The 14,937-nt window shown below is 42.9% G+C and overlaps 1 protein-coding gene across 1 annotated transcript in view; it reads right to left on the bottom strand.

Annotated features, from left to right (window-relative positions):
- DPY19L4 (dpy-19 like 4) overlaps window positions 1-6,625 on the bottom strand; it is a 73,354-nt gene extending 66,729 nt beyond the window's left edge. Inside the window, exons 1-2 of the mRNA XM_025395062.1 lie at window positions 6,459-6,625; window positions 475-585 (exon numbers count right to left, since the gene is read on the bottom strand). Of these exons, the coding sequence (XP_025250847.1) occupies window positions 475-585; window positions 6,459-6,474 (127 nt within the window). The 5' untranslated portion in view covers window positions 6,475-6,625. The remainder of the gene's footprint in view (window positions 1-474; window positions 586-6,458) is intronic.
- Window positions 6,626-14,937: the final 8,312 nt, after the last annotated feature.

Here is a 14,937-nt window from a genome sequence, read left to right as displayed (position 1 = left end):
ACAACTATTTTCTCCTTCCCAGTAAAAAGATTATATATCCCTGCCCACTACCATGTGGACCTGGAACACTTCCCTGTAATGAAAATATACTTCACATCCCATCGTCTAAACTGATTATATGACTTGCTTGGGTCAATAAAAGGTGCGTACAAGTGATACTGTGCTAGGTCAGCAGAAACTTTAAGAGGCATTGCATGATTCTGCCTCCTCTTTTCCTACATCACAAGAAAAATTTTTCCCAAATAGGGACTATTCCTTCACAACACATAAAATTATGACAGCCAAACTGCAGCCATAACATGTAATATTAATTAGAAATAAATGTTTGTCATAAGCCAGTGAGATTTGGGGGTTGTTCAAAACCTAGCGAAAGCTGAGCATATACATAATCTCAAAATATGTATATTTAAAATATTAATATACTCTCTAGCGTAAACTATTTTTGTAGTAGCATAAATTCCAAGTCTAACTTACGTTTTGGAACTCTTTCAGGAGCTGGAATGTCACTGATTTTCTCTTCTTTGGCAGATTCCTTATTTTCTGAAGACTTTGGCTTTTTTCTTTGGCGCAGCTCTACAGGTGGTCCTTAAAATATTTAAGACATTATTGCAATGTGTGTATAAAATTATTTTGATCTGTATCCTGAGCCAATTAACCTTTATTATTCTAAAGCAAAAGTACCACTAAGACCTATTAGCATCAAAGATAACCTTTTCATAATTATTTTGGCACCCCTGCAAAATCTTCTTTTGTCCAAAAAAAAGACAATTTTAAGTTCCACTCCCCAATTTGTGTTTTGACAATCCTAGTAGTAAACCAATGCGCTCTTCTCCCAAGATGATGCAATTTTCAAAACATCCCAAAATAAGTAAGCTCTTTTCCAAATTAGGGTCAAGGTGTTATTCAGCTCATAATTCTAGTTACCTTAAAGTATCAAATGCATAACTCATGGTTTAAGTGTTTTGTAAAAATCAAAACATAACACATTCATCATAAACTACTTCCACTTCTTTGTTTAACCCTGAAAGCTCTGCAGAATTTCAGTACTGTGTTATCATTAGCATTGTACAATCTTTTAGATTTAGGGATTAGAAAATAGGCTGAACCTACAAAGATACTTATATATGAGAAGGTCTCAAAATAATTTCCCAGGATTAGACTAGCTTCCTCTTCTAGCTCCAGTTTTAGAAAATGTGATGCCGAAGTTACCTCCAAAATAGTAAACTAAACTCCAAGTTAAACAGGAATGTACTATGTACAATTTATACTTTTCCTCCCTAGAATTAATCATCTTGTGGGATAGATTACGATACTATAAGTACAGAGTGTTCCTGCCAAGTTATAAAGTGGTACAATAATTTATCTTTCTCATGGAAGTGGAAGACAGTTTTTTCCTTTCTCTTAGTAATAACTTCAGGCTATGAAACGTGAAAATAAACATAGAAGTCAAAGAAGGAGAAACGAATCAGTTGCTGCTGATCAGATGTATGTTCTTAGCTTTACTGTGGAAAATGAATAAAATAAACATATTTTAAAATAGCTTCATAGCAAATTTACGTGCTTACTAAAATATCTTTAAACACTGGCATAGTGAGAAAAAAAGCTGTACATTTAACGGATTCAGACTGATGAATCTAATGTTTACTCATTTCTATACTACCATTTATTCTGTAGTCATGTTAAGTAGTGAAATCAATGAAAATATTTTAAAATGACATTATTGGGCTGGACATGGTGGCTCATGCCTGTAATCCCAACACTTTGGGAGGCCAAGGTGGGTGGATTACCTGAGGTCATGAGTTCAAGACCAGCCTGGTCAACATGGTGAAACCCTGTCTCTACTAAAAATACAAATATTAGCCGGGTGTGGTGGTGCGCTCTTGTAATCCCAGCTACTCAGGAGGCTGAGGCAGGAGAATCACTTGAACCCAGTAGGTGGAGTTGCAGTGACCCGAGATTGCGCCACTGCACTCTAGCCTGGGTGACAGAGGGAGACTCCATCTCAAAAACAAAATGAAACAAAACAAAAAAACAAAAAATGGCATTATTAGAAAAATGTACCCCAGACTTTGAGTATTTATACATATAAATCTAGGTCAATTAGTAAATATCACTATATTCCTTCCTCATTATGCCTCTTTAATATTCCCTTGCTCTGGGTTAAAGTAGAAGTTAGAAGCAGTCATCAAGAACGAGTATTTATGCAAAATCAAATAAAGTCTTCAAAAATAAATTATTGTTTTTAATTTAATTTAATTTTTTTTCTTTTTTTGAGACAGAGTCTCACTCTGTCGCCCAGGCTGGAGTGCAGTGGCCGGATCTCAGCTCACTACAAGCTCCGCCTCCCAGGTTTATGCCATTCTCCTGCCTCAGCCTCCCAAGTAGCTGGGCCTACAGGTGCCTGCCACCTCGCCCGGCTAGTTTTTTGTCTTTTTAGTAGAGACGGGGTTTCACCGTGTTAGCCAGGATGGTCTCAATCTCCTGACCTCGTGATCCGCCCGTCTCGGCCTCCCAAAGTGCTGGGATTACAGGCTTGAGCCACCGCGCCTGGCCTTTAATTTTATTTTAAAAGAATACAAGGGGAAAATATAACCACAAGAACCTTCCTTTGTAGGTACACCTGCATGATTAATCACATAACAGCACTGGACTTTAAAACATTTAATTGGATAATTTCAGAAATCAAATTAAGAAATCTATTGAGATAGTCAACAGATATACTATATGTGACCAATGGGCTAGGTAAGTGGGTCTTTTCCATTAGAGTCTAAAAATATACACTTAGTGATAAATTGGGAGGGGAATAGTCACATAAAACGTGTTCTTACAAAACACTATCATTTTCCTTCTTAAAAATGTTCTTTATCAAATAAATCACTTTACAGGACTTTAATTAAACATGTTCTCTTTGTGCCCATAAATGAATTTTGTTTATAAAAGTACAACTTACACAAAAATTTTGCATAGATTTTCAAGTAATTTCTGAAGTATACAACTCTCAACAGTCACCTCTCAAGAATTTATATAGCAATGATCGAGGACCATACAAATATGTAATCTATAAAAAATCTATAATATTATATTTTCCTGATTCTAAGATGCCATATATTTGAAGATACCACTCAATAGGTTTTCAAGGGGGAAAAAAAAACCACACTGTCACATTGAATGCATGTACTGATTTTAAGACATACCAATTTTAGTGGCATTAAACTGTAAGAGTGAAAAGTATGACTTGATAAATACAGTATTCATTTTAGCTCATCTCTTCAACCTTATCCCTAAAGCTAACTTTCCATATAATTTCATAATGGAAAAACAAAGCCACACATCTCTAGGTGGAAAAAAGCAAAGGTCAAAGCAATGGACAAATGAGATTATCAGTTCTGACAGGAAAGCTCTGCGATGTAATTCAAGCCTCCTTTTTACTATCTTTTTTTTTTGAGACAGAGTTTCACTCTTTTTGCCCAGGCTGCAGTGCAGTGGTGCCATGCCGGCTCATTGCAACCTCCGCCTCCCGGGTTCAGGCAATTCTCCTGCCTCAGCCTCCCAAGTAGCTGGGATTACAGGTGTCTGCCACTACGCCCAGCTAATTTTTTGTATTTTGAGTAGAGACGGGGGTTTCACCACGTTGGCCAGGCTGCCCTCGAACTCCTGACCTCGTGATTCGCCCGCCTCAGCCTCCCAAAGTGCTGGGATTACAGGCGTGAGCCATGATGTCCAGCCACTCCTTTTCACTATCTTATATTTTTAGCATTGTAAAGAAAAAGTCAAACTAAATGAAGATGATTACACATCCACAAAAGTAACCTGCTATTTCAGACTTCAGTCCAGTCATCTTCATATGAAATAGTAGGGCTACAAACAGGCTTTCAAATGTCCACACAGGCTAGACATAGCAGTTTCCAAATGAAATGTTAATACTGCTCTACTCAAGGTTGTCACTTCTTTCTTTGCTCTAACACTGCTTTCAGAAAGCATAAATATAAACACCCTGGCCCTCTACTGCATCAAGGAAGACATTTTTTTAAAAACCAGATTCCCAGAGTATTTACAATGAAGAGTATTGGACAATGAAGAGGATCCAAGCGAATGTGAACTGTAAGTAAGATGGGACATGGAGAACACCTGGATACAAGTAAAATATACAGACTATTTAGTCTAATTTTAACACAGAGAATAAAAGATAACATGAATTTTTGGGGTAAAAACTATAGAGTGACAAATAAACAAAAAACATTCAGAATGCCTGGCACATAGACAGACAGGTATGCTATATATATTATTATTACTAGCATTATAATAAATGAAAATTTAATTACTCATTCATTGCTGACTATTATATCCTTGCATCTAATAGAGTATTAACACAAATATTTATGGAATTAAAAATGTGTTGAATAAAGCAGTATTTTAATAAACTGCAACCCATTAATTGTCCCATATAAGATGTATTTAGCTGTTTTTGAGTTATATGTAATTCTACAACCAAAAATCATTTATCATTTTATTTATTTTATTTTTGAAAGGGAGTCTCGCTCTGTCACCCAGGCTGGAGTGCAGTGGGGAGATCTCGGCTCACTGCAACCTCAGCCTCCTGAGTTCCAGCGATTCTCTTGCCTCAGCCTCCCAGGTAGCTGGGACTACAGGCGTGCGCCACCACGCCCGGCGAATTTTTGTATTTTTTAGTAGAGCCAGGGTTTCACCATATTGGCCAGACTGGTCTCAAACTCCTGACCTCGTGATCTGCCCGCCTTGGCCTCCCAAAGTGTTAGGATTACAGGTGTGAGCCACTGTGCCTGGCCTTAATTTTGTTTTTTTTGAGATGGAGTCTTGCTCTGTCACCCAGGCTGGAGTGCAATGGTGCAATCTCGGTTCACTGCAACCTCAGCCTCCTGGGTTCAAGTGATTCTCCTGCCTCAGCCTCCCGAGTAGCTGGAACTACAGACGTTCGCCACTCGGCTAATTTTTGTATTTTTAGTAGAGATGGGGTTTCACTGTGTTAGCCAGGTTGGTCTTGAACTCCTGACTTCAAGTGATCCACTCACCCTGGCCTCCCAAAGTGCTGGGACTACAGGCATGAGCCACCATGCCCAGCCCATTTATCATTTTATATCACGTAAGTAAAATTTACAAAACAGTACAATCTTAATATTGGCTCCACAGATCTATTTAAGTACAACCATAGTCTAAAATAATTTTTCATTTTGCATGATGTATTAAAGACTTTCAGTATTGTAGTATTGATTTTTTTATGCAGTATTAACTTTTTTAATGCTTTAAGTTAAGCATGAATGTACTCATAGGAACATGCAAGCTAGTGTATCAACCAGCCTCCATAAATTTGCAATTAGAAAAGAAAAATACATCAAGAAATATTTCAAATGATAATATACTGTAACCACAGACAGAACCAAGGAAACAAGTGGAATTACATTCTTTCTCACCAACGACAAACAGCTTTGGTTTTGAAGCTGTTTTTAGTTAGAATGTCTTAAATTCAGACCAGCTTTAACACTCTGAAAACTCAAGAGGAAGCAAATATGAACCAAGCCTGCATAGGGACAGGTCAGCAAGTCACAGATCAGTAAACACTTCTTATGCTTAATTTTTAAAAACTGCTTTCCGCTAAATTATTTAAACTCCTTCCTTGTACTCTTGGTTCAAAAAGGCTTGAGTCGATTGGGCGCGGTGGCTCACGCCTGTAATCCCAGCACTCTGGGAGGCCGAGGTGGGCGGATCAGCTAAGGTCCGGAGTTCGAGACCTGCCTGACCAACATGGATAAACCCCGTCTCTACTCACCCACTCTGACCCTCAAAGGCCTCCTGGCCTCATCAGCTCCCAAAACTATAATACTTAGATGGCTCTGCTCTTTACCATTTTCCTCTAAACCTAAGTGAACTTGGCTTTCTTCAGTTTCTGCGTGTTCACCCATTCCCAATTCATCATGCCATGTTTATCCCAAATCCCTGCTTCTTTATCCCCGTGGTGAATGTCCCCTCACCCCCTGTGCCTCTGGGTTTGTCAATACCCACAGCCCTTTAAAAATCGCCCTCCGAATGAGGGGCCTTGAGTGAAACAACGACCACATTCAAATATGCACTCAGTACCTAAACCTGCATCTTCGAAACCAAACTGCGCCCCCCACTTCACCAAAAATCTGCTCAGGACCCTCCCTCCCTCCCAACCACTCCCTGCACAGCTTTCTCTCCTGCTACGGATTCCCAACTTTCAGCTCCGCCTTTGCTTCCCAATTCGGCCGACAAAACTTCGAGCCATTCGCTCCGCTCTCCTGAATTTCTCCGCAGCCCTCTCCTGGGCGCCGCGCTCCTTCCCGCCCTCCCCGTGCGGCCGCCACCGCGGCCACAGGCAGCTCCAGCCCACACCTCCAGCGCCCCCGCCCCTCCTTCCCGAGACCACAGGCAGCCGTTGGCGCGCTGGGCCCCGCGGCAGTCACCTTCTTCCTCCGCCATCGTCTCTGCGGAGGCCGGGGCGCCCTCCGGCTCCCGCGCGGCCCGGAGTGTCCCTCCCTCCGCGTCGCCGAACCCCTCGGCCACCCGGGGCCCGCTCCTGGCCGCCGCGCCCCCACTTCCTGACCCACCCCCCTCCGGTGTCGCCGCCAACCGCGTCCCCGCAGGCGGCCGGGGAACCAGAGTGTTGGGAGAGGGGAGCGGTCGGAGCGTTTCGCTGAGGCGCCGGAGCCTGCGAGGGCAGGAAGGAGACTCCACGCCGGGGGCGCCGCCCACAGCAGCAGCTACCGGCCGCTGCCTCCCCTGGAAAGCGAAACTAGTGGGTCTCGCTGCAGCCCCGCCCCTCGTCCTATTCTTCCCAAAAAGTGGGGGCTTGCTTTCCGCCACGTTTGTGACTCCGCGACTTAGCGAGTCGGAGACGATCATCAGCGACACCTCCCAGGTCCAGCCTCTATTCCCGCCCCATTTTACACGGAGGAAACAGATCTAATGTGGTGGAAGTCACAAAGCCGGACAGAGGCAGAACTGCCTGTAATTCCAGCTACTCGGTTAGCGCTTTGGTTTAGTAGACCACTTGACCATTACAAGAAAGAAGCTTGTGCTTTTATAGTAAACTAAGTAAGAAAATAAAGGCCTGGTATGAGGCAATGAAAATAAAAATGTTCAAAGAGAATGAATTCAAAAGATGTTGGAAGGCCGGGCGCAGTGGCTCAAGCCTGTAATCCCAGCACTTTGGGAGGCCGAGGCGGGCGGATCACAAGGTCAGGAGATCGAGACCATCCTGGCTAACACGGTGAAACCCCGTCTCTACTAAAAAAATACAAAAAACTAGCTGGGCGAGGTGGTGGGCGCCTGTAGTCCCAGCTACTCGGGAGGCTGAGGCAGGAGAATGGCGGGAACCCGGGAGGCGGGGCTTGCAGTGACCTGAGATCCGGCCACTGCACTCCAGCCTGGGCGACAGAGCGAGACTTCGTCTCAAAAAAAAAAAAAAAAAAAAAAAAAAAAAAAGAAATAACCGGGAGGCGGAGCTTGCAGTGAGCTGAGGTCACGCCACTGCACTCCAGCCTGGGAGACACAGCGAGACTCCGTCTCAAAAAAAAAAAAAGAAAAAGAAATAAGATCTCATTTTGTTGACAGCTGGAGTGCACAGGTGCAATCATGGCTCACTGTAGCCTAGACCTCCCAAGCTCAGGTGATCCTCCCACCTCAGCCTCCCAAGTAGCTGGGACTACAGACACACACCACCAGGCCCAGCTAATTTTTTTTTGTGTGTGTGTGTGTGTGTATTTTTTTTTTTTTTCTGAATATGGGTATATTCTGTGTGTGTATATATAAAATATACATATATACATATATATATATTTTATTTTTTTTTGTAGAGACATGGTTTCACCGTGTTGCCCAGGCTAGTCTTGAACTCTTGAGCTCAAGCAATCCGCCCTCCTTGGCCTCCCAAAGTGCTGGAATTACAGGCGTGAGCCACTGCACCTGGCTAGGACGTTTTATCAAAAAACAAATTTTCCCAGAGTTAAAACTACTCTAGGTAGAGATTTTTGATCAAGTTGGTCATATGAAACAATACTCATAAAGCAAAACATTTTTGGAACTAAGTGGCCTATTATCAAGATTGTCCCAGGCAAAGCTTCTATGCTAGAAACATAGGTTGCTGACTTTGTACCAAGACTCTTGCCTCTCACCTCTCTTCTTTCAGATAGTAAGCCCTTTAAATATTTGTGAATTATATTAGGGTTTCCAGATACAATTCAGGACACTTTAGTATGAGAATGTCCCATGCAATATTTGGGACATGCTTACACCAAAAATGATTTGTTTTTATCTGAAATTTCTATGTAATTGAATATCCTGGGTTTTGTTTTGGTTTGGTATTTTGTTTGTTTTTGCTAACTCAAACAACCCTATTTATAGGGATTGAGACTGCCACATTAGAAGACACCTGCTATTAATTGCACTTAGGCCTTCTTGGTACATGTAAATGGCAGATTAAATTCTTTCTTATTTTGATCAAAGGGATGCAATTGGATAGCAGGTGGCCTCTGAGTACCTCAATTCAGTTAATTCAGAAAAAAATCTGCTATTCCTAAAGCCCTGACAGATGAAGTTGTTTCTGCTGTTTTTCCACCCTACAAAGAGCTGAGGCTAGACCTGGATGCTGAGGCCAAATCTAGTGCAGTTCTGGAGCTGTCCCTGAAGTACTCTTTAGACAGACAGCCACTGCAGATCATTTACTAGGCATGTCCAGATTGATGCGTCGAGGATGCATCACATTCCAAATTGTAGGTATCTTAAAAGCAAAGGAGCACAATGATTTTTGGGGAAAAAAAAGTTGTCTACCAAATTTGTGACATCACTATAAAAATGTATGTGTATAGAGGGGAACAACACACACTGGGGCCTTTCAGAGGGCGGAGGGTGGGAGGAGGGAGAGGATCAGGAAAAATAGCTAATGGGTACTAAGATAAATACCTGGGTGATGAAATAATCTGTACAACAAACCCCCTTGACATAAGTTTACCTGTGTTACAACCCTGCACTTGTACCCCTGAACTTAAAAGTTAAAAAAAAAAAAGTGTGTGTAACACGGAAACTGCTACGACATTTCTTTTTCTTTTTTTAAATACAGTAAAGGCTGGCCCAAGTGCCGTGGTGTTCACAACTAATTGATCACAACCAGTTACAGATTTGCTGCTTCTCCATTCGCACTGCTTCACTTGACCAGTCTAAAACAAATACAGTTAAAAAAATATCAATTTCTCATCAATTATAATATGATTTAAAAATAGAAAAAATTTTAAATCCTATTAGAGTCCTGGATGAGCACCTTGACTGAGAATAGAAACCTTAAAAGCCAACAGCATGACGTGTCCAGTAGATGGCAGACGCAGCCAGAATCATAATGTAAAGGTACATTTCATACCCAACTGTCTTCTTTGTGCACTTCAGTGAAAAAGTGACTCTTTGAATTTATATTCCCATGTAAAAACATACCATTAATAATTAGATTAACATTAACATTTTAAAAATTCACAAAATGGTGCTAAAGAAACATAATACTGGCTGGGTGCGGTGGCTCATGCCTGTAATCTCAACACTTCGGGAGGCTGAGGCAGGTGGATCACCTGAGGTCAGGAGTTTGAGACCAGCCTGGCCAACATGGTAAAACCCCGTCTCTACTAAGAGTACAAAAAAATTAGCCAGGCGTGGTGGTGGGTGCCTGTAATCCCAGCTACTCCGGAGGCTGAGGCAGAATTTCTTGAAGCTGGGAGGCGGAGGTTGTAGTGAGCTGAGATCGTGCCACTGCACTCCAGCCTGGGCAACAGGAATGAAACTCCCTCTCAAAAAAAAAAAAAAAAACCAAAAAGAAAGAAACATAGTATTTGCTATTTAGCAACATTTATGTTTATAAAAATTCTTAAAATATATATATATACACACACACACATATATAGAATCAGCTGGGCATGGTGGCTCACGCCTGTAATCCCAGCACTTTGGGAGGCTGAGGTGAATGGATCACGAGGTCAGGAGTATGAGACCAGCCTGGCCAACAAGAGACACTGAAACCCTGTCTCTACTAAAAATACAAAAATTAGCTGGCCGTGGTGGCATGCGCCTGTAGTTCCAGCTACCTGGGAGGCTGAGGGAAGGAGAATCTAACACGGGAGGCGGAGGTTGCAGCGAGCCAAGATCAGGCCACTGCACTCCAGCCTGGGCAACAGAGTGAGACTCTGTCTAAAAAATTTTAGACTCCGTTTAAAATATATATATATATGTATGTATGTATGTATATATAATCACATTAGTTTCTACATGCAGGAATAAATATAAATGTATTCATTCAGCAAATATTGTATATATCTTAAGCACTGACTAGTCACTAGTGAGGAACAAGAAACACACTGCCATTAACAATATGGGAAACTGGTTACAGGGAGATCTTACTGTGAGCCTATTTCGTCAGGAAAGGTCTTCCTTAGGAAGATTTCTTTTTTTGTTTGGTTTTTATTTTGTTTTGTTTTGTTTTGAGACAGAGTCTTGCTCTTTGCCCAGGCTGGAGTGCAGTGGCATGATCTTGGTTCACTGCAACCTCCAGCTCCTGGGTTCAAGAAATTCTCCGCCTCAACCTCCAGGGTAGCTGGAATTACAGGGGCTCACCACCACGCACAGCTAATTTTTGTATTTTTAGTAGAGACAAGGTTTCACTATTTGGCCAGCCTGGTCTCGAACTCCTGACCTCAAGTGATCCTCTGGCCTCAGTCTCCCGAAGTGCTGGGATTACAGGGATGAGCCACCGCGCCTGCCCAGGAAGATAAGATTTCTAAGTGGGCATCAGTTAAGAGAGAGATAGCAGAAAAAAAAATGTTTCAGGTGGCCGGGCGCGGTGGCTCAAGCCTGTAATCCCAGCACTTTGGGAGGCCGAGACGGGCGGATCACAAGGTCAGGAGACCGAGACCATCCTGGCTAACCCGGTGAAACCCCGTCTCTACTAAAAAATACAAAAAACTAGCCGGGCGAAGTGGCGGGCGCCTGTAGTCCCAGCTACTCGGGAGGCTGAGGCAGGAGAATGGCGTGAACCCAGGAGGCGGAGCTTGCAGTGAGCTGAGATCCGGCCACTGCACTCCAGCCTGGGTGACAGAGCAAGACCCCGTCTCAAAAAAAAAACAAAAAAAAAACAAAAAAAAATGTTTCAGGTAGAGGAAACAGACAAAAGTTTATCACTCCCACACAAACAATTGGAAAATGTATTACAGAATATAGAGCATGGGGGAAAAAGTGCCTTGCAAGAAAGCAACAGAGGAAGGCTGGAATCAGCTTATGCAATGTCATGCAGGTTGTACATGTATGGATTTTTCCCACAGCAAATGGGAAGCTATTAAAAGATTTCAAGAGCACATGATCAGATCTGCGTTTTTAATTTTAAAAATTATTTAAAACATACTGCCAATAGAGAGGAACAAAATTTGATGCATAGAGTTCAACATTGAGGCAAAAAATGGGTGAGATTGTCTAGGATGATGAAGGAGAGGTTAAGAATGACCTCCTGCGCCGGGCGCGGTGGCTCACGCCTGTAATCCCAGCACTTTGGGAGGCCGAGGTGGGTGAATTGCCTGAGGTAAGGAGTTCAAGACCAGCCTGGCCAACATGGTGAAACCTCGTCTCTACTAAAAATACAAAAACCAGCCTAGTGTGGTGGCAGGCACCTGTAATCCCAGTTACTCAGGAGGCTAAGGCAGGAGAATCACTTGAACCCAGGAGGTGGAGGTTGCAGTGAGCTGAGATTGCCCCACTGCACTCCAGCCTGGGTGACAGAGCGAGACTCTGTCTCAAAAAAAATAAAAAATAAAAAATAACAAAAAGAATGACCTCCTGGGCCGGGTGCAGTGGTTCATGCCTGTAATCCCAGCACTTTGGGAGGCCGAGGCAGATGAATCACCTCACCTATGGTCAGGAGTTTGAGACCAGCCTGGCCAACATGGTGAAACCCTGTCTCTACTAAAAATACAAAAATTAGCCAGACGTGGTGGCATGCACCTGTAATCCCAGCTACTACGGAGGCTGAGGCAGGAGAATCACTTGAACCTGGTAGGCAGAGGGTGTGGTGAGCCAAGATCACGGCACTGTACTACAGCCTGGGCGACAGATGGAGACTCTGTCTCAAAAAATAAAATAAAATAAAATAAAATAAAATAAAATAAAATAAAATAAAATAAAATAAAAAAGAATGACCTCCTTAAGACCTGGCAGTATATAGTGCTGGTTAGTGAAGTAAAAAGAACCCAGAAAGCAGCAGGATTTTGGATGTGGCAAGATAAGTTCCATTTTAAGCATGCTGGGTTTGAAATGTGTGGGACACATCCAAATGGAAATGTCCATTACAGTGCTGGGTAGAGGATCTATAGATCCACAGAAGAGTGTGGAAATAAATGAATGAATTTGCCCAGAGAGAATGAATAGATGAAGATGACTGAGGAGAGAACCATGATTAACACCAATCATGTGGGAAAGAATGAATCACAAAGGAGGCTGAGAACCAGAACAAGTTGAGTATTTGACATTGATCTTTAAAAATGTGTTTGTAGCGTTGACTCTGCTAAGTTTCGAAAGGGTTTCAGTTATAAGACACTAGCTCAAATTCAAGTGTAAAACTAGCAGATTTATTATCCATATATTAGCATTCACTTTTAGAATGGCAACAATAACAATATAATGGCAAATTAATGGCAAATTAATGGCAAGCTGGATATAAAGTAAAAAGGCAGACCAAAGGAGCACTAGAAGCCCTACTCTGTGATGCTGTAAACAAATGAGCTGTATTTATGCAATGTTAGGTAAAGAGCTGGAGTAGATGAAGGAGCAACTAGGAGAGTATTAACTACATGGACCAGTCTTCAAGTCTTACTTTCTCTTCCAGATCCCCTCTTTCATGTTTTTTTTTTTTTTTTTTTTGAGATGGAGTCTCGCTCTGTCGCCCAGGCTGGAGTGCAGTGGCGTGATCTCGGCTCAGTCACTGCAACCTCCACCTCCTGGGTTCAAACGATTCTCCTGCCTCAGCCTCCTGAGTAGCTGGGACTACAGGGGCACGCCGCCACACCTGGCTAATTTTTATATTTTTAGTAGAGACGGGGTTTCACCTTGTTGGTCAGGCTGGTCTTGAACTCCTGACCTCAGGTGATCCACCTGCCTCAGCCCCCCAAAGTGTTGGGATTACAGGCGTGAGCCACCGCACCCGGCCTGTGTGGATGTTTGTCCCTTCCAGATGTCACGTTGAAATGTGATTCCCAATGTTGGAGGTAGGGCCTGGTGGGAGGTGATTGGATCATGGGAGCAGATGCCTCCTGAATGACTTAGCACCATCCCCTTGGTACTAAGTGAGTTCTCAGTTCATTTGAGATCTGGTTAAGAGTCTGGGGCTGGGCAAGGTGGCTCATGTCTGTAATCTCAGCCCTTTGGGAGGCTGAAGTGAGAAGATCGCGGGAACTCAGAAGTTCAAGACCAGCCTGGGAAACACGGCAAAACCCGATGTCTTAAAAAAATAAATACAAAAATCAGCTGGGAAGGTGGCACGTGCCTGTAGTCTCCCAGTTACTTGGGATGCTGAGGTGGGAGAATCATCTGAGCCTGGGAAATTGAGGCTACAGTGAACCACTATTGTGCCACTGCACTGTAGCCTGGGCAACAGAGCAACCCTTTCCAAACCAACCAACCAAACAAAAAAGGAATGCCACACATTCCTTTTGCTACCATGGCAAAACTGGATGAGTCTGTAATGTTACCCAACATCCTGTTGGCATTGTTGTAAACAAGGATAAGATTCTTGCCAATAGAATCAATGTGTGTTTTGAGCATATTAACCACTCTAAGAGCTGAGATAGCCTCCCGAAATGCATGAAGGAAAGTGATCAGAAAAGGAAGGAAGCCAAAGAGAAAGGTCCGTGGGTTCAACTGAAGCACCAACCCACTCCACCCAGAGCAGCACACTGTGTGAGAACCAATGGAAAAAAGCCTGGGCTCCTGGAACCTATGAATTCATGGCATAATAGTAATAGATATAAAAAGGTGGGACCTCGGACGGGCATGGTGGCTCCCGCCTGTAATCCCAGCATTTTGAGAGGCTGAGGCGGGTGGATCACAAGGTCAGGAGATAGAGACCATCCTGGCTAATACGGCGAAACCCCATTTCTCCTAAAAATACAAAAAATTAGCCTGGTGTGGTGGCGGGCGCCTGTACTCACAGCTACTCCGAGGCTGAGGCAGGAGAATGGCGAGAACCTGGGAGGCGGAGCTTGCAGTGAGCCAAGACCACACCACTGCACTCCAGCCAGTGGACAGGCGAGTGACAGGGCGAGACTCCGTCTCAAAAAAAAAAAAAAAAAAAGTGGGACCTCTGGATTGCTTAAAAAAAAATACATGGATGTTCATTCTGTCTACTTTTGTTAAGCTTTTGTTTTCCCCGAGAGCTGGAGAATGCAGGGAGAAGACTATACACATAAGAGGTGGAACTTTAAGGTTCTTCCACATATCCCAGTCCTCTTTTCCCTCATTCTCCCTTTCTTTCCCATCACCCTTACTCCACTTCCTTCTGCCAATTTTTTTTTTTTCTGCATGAAGAGAGCAGCTGTACCAGGTGCTGTACCAAGATGAGTAACACTAGCTTTGCCCAGGCAACTCTGATTCTACTGAAGGTAGGTAACAGCCTGAACATTAAATGCCTACCAGAGATATTACAGCAAGGAAAACTTGGGGAATAAAGTTCTCCAGCTTGTCTAGAGAACTTTACCATACATGATGGCAAACACCAAAAGTATTAATAAAAAATGGCTTCATTCTTGTAAGGTGATGTTGGCAAGGACTAGGGCTGAAAAACTGTCCTGGGTTAACTAAGCTACACTCAATGAATGCTTATGAAGAACATACTGGGTGAACAGAAATATAGACATTTGATGTAAA

Source organism: Theropithecus gelada, chromosome 8 (genome assembly GCF_003255815.1).
Source record: "Theropithecus gelada isolate Dixy chromosome 8, Tgel_1.0, whole genome shotgun sequence".
In the NCBI taxonomy this organism is placed as follows: domain Eukaryota; kingdom Metazoa; phylum Chordata; class Mammalia; order Primates; family Cercopithecidae; genus Theropithecus; species Theropithecus gelada.
The sequence above is the reverse complement of the archived record's forward strand: the minus strand, read 5'-3'. Positions and strand labels throughout refer to the sequence as shown.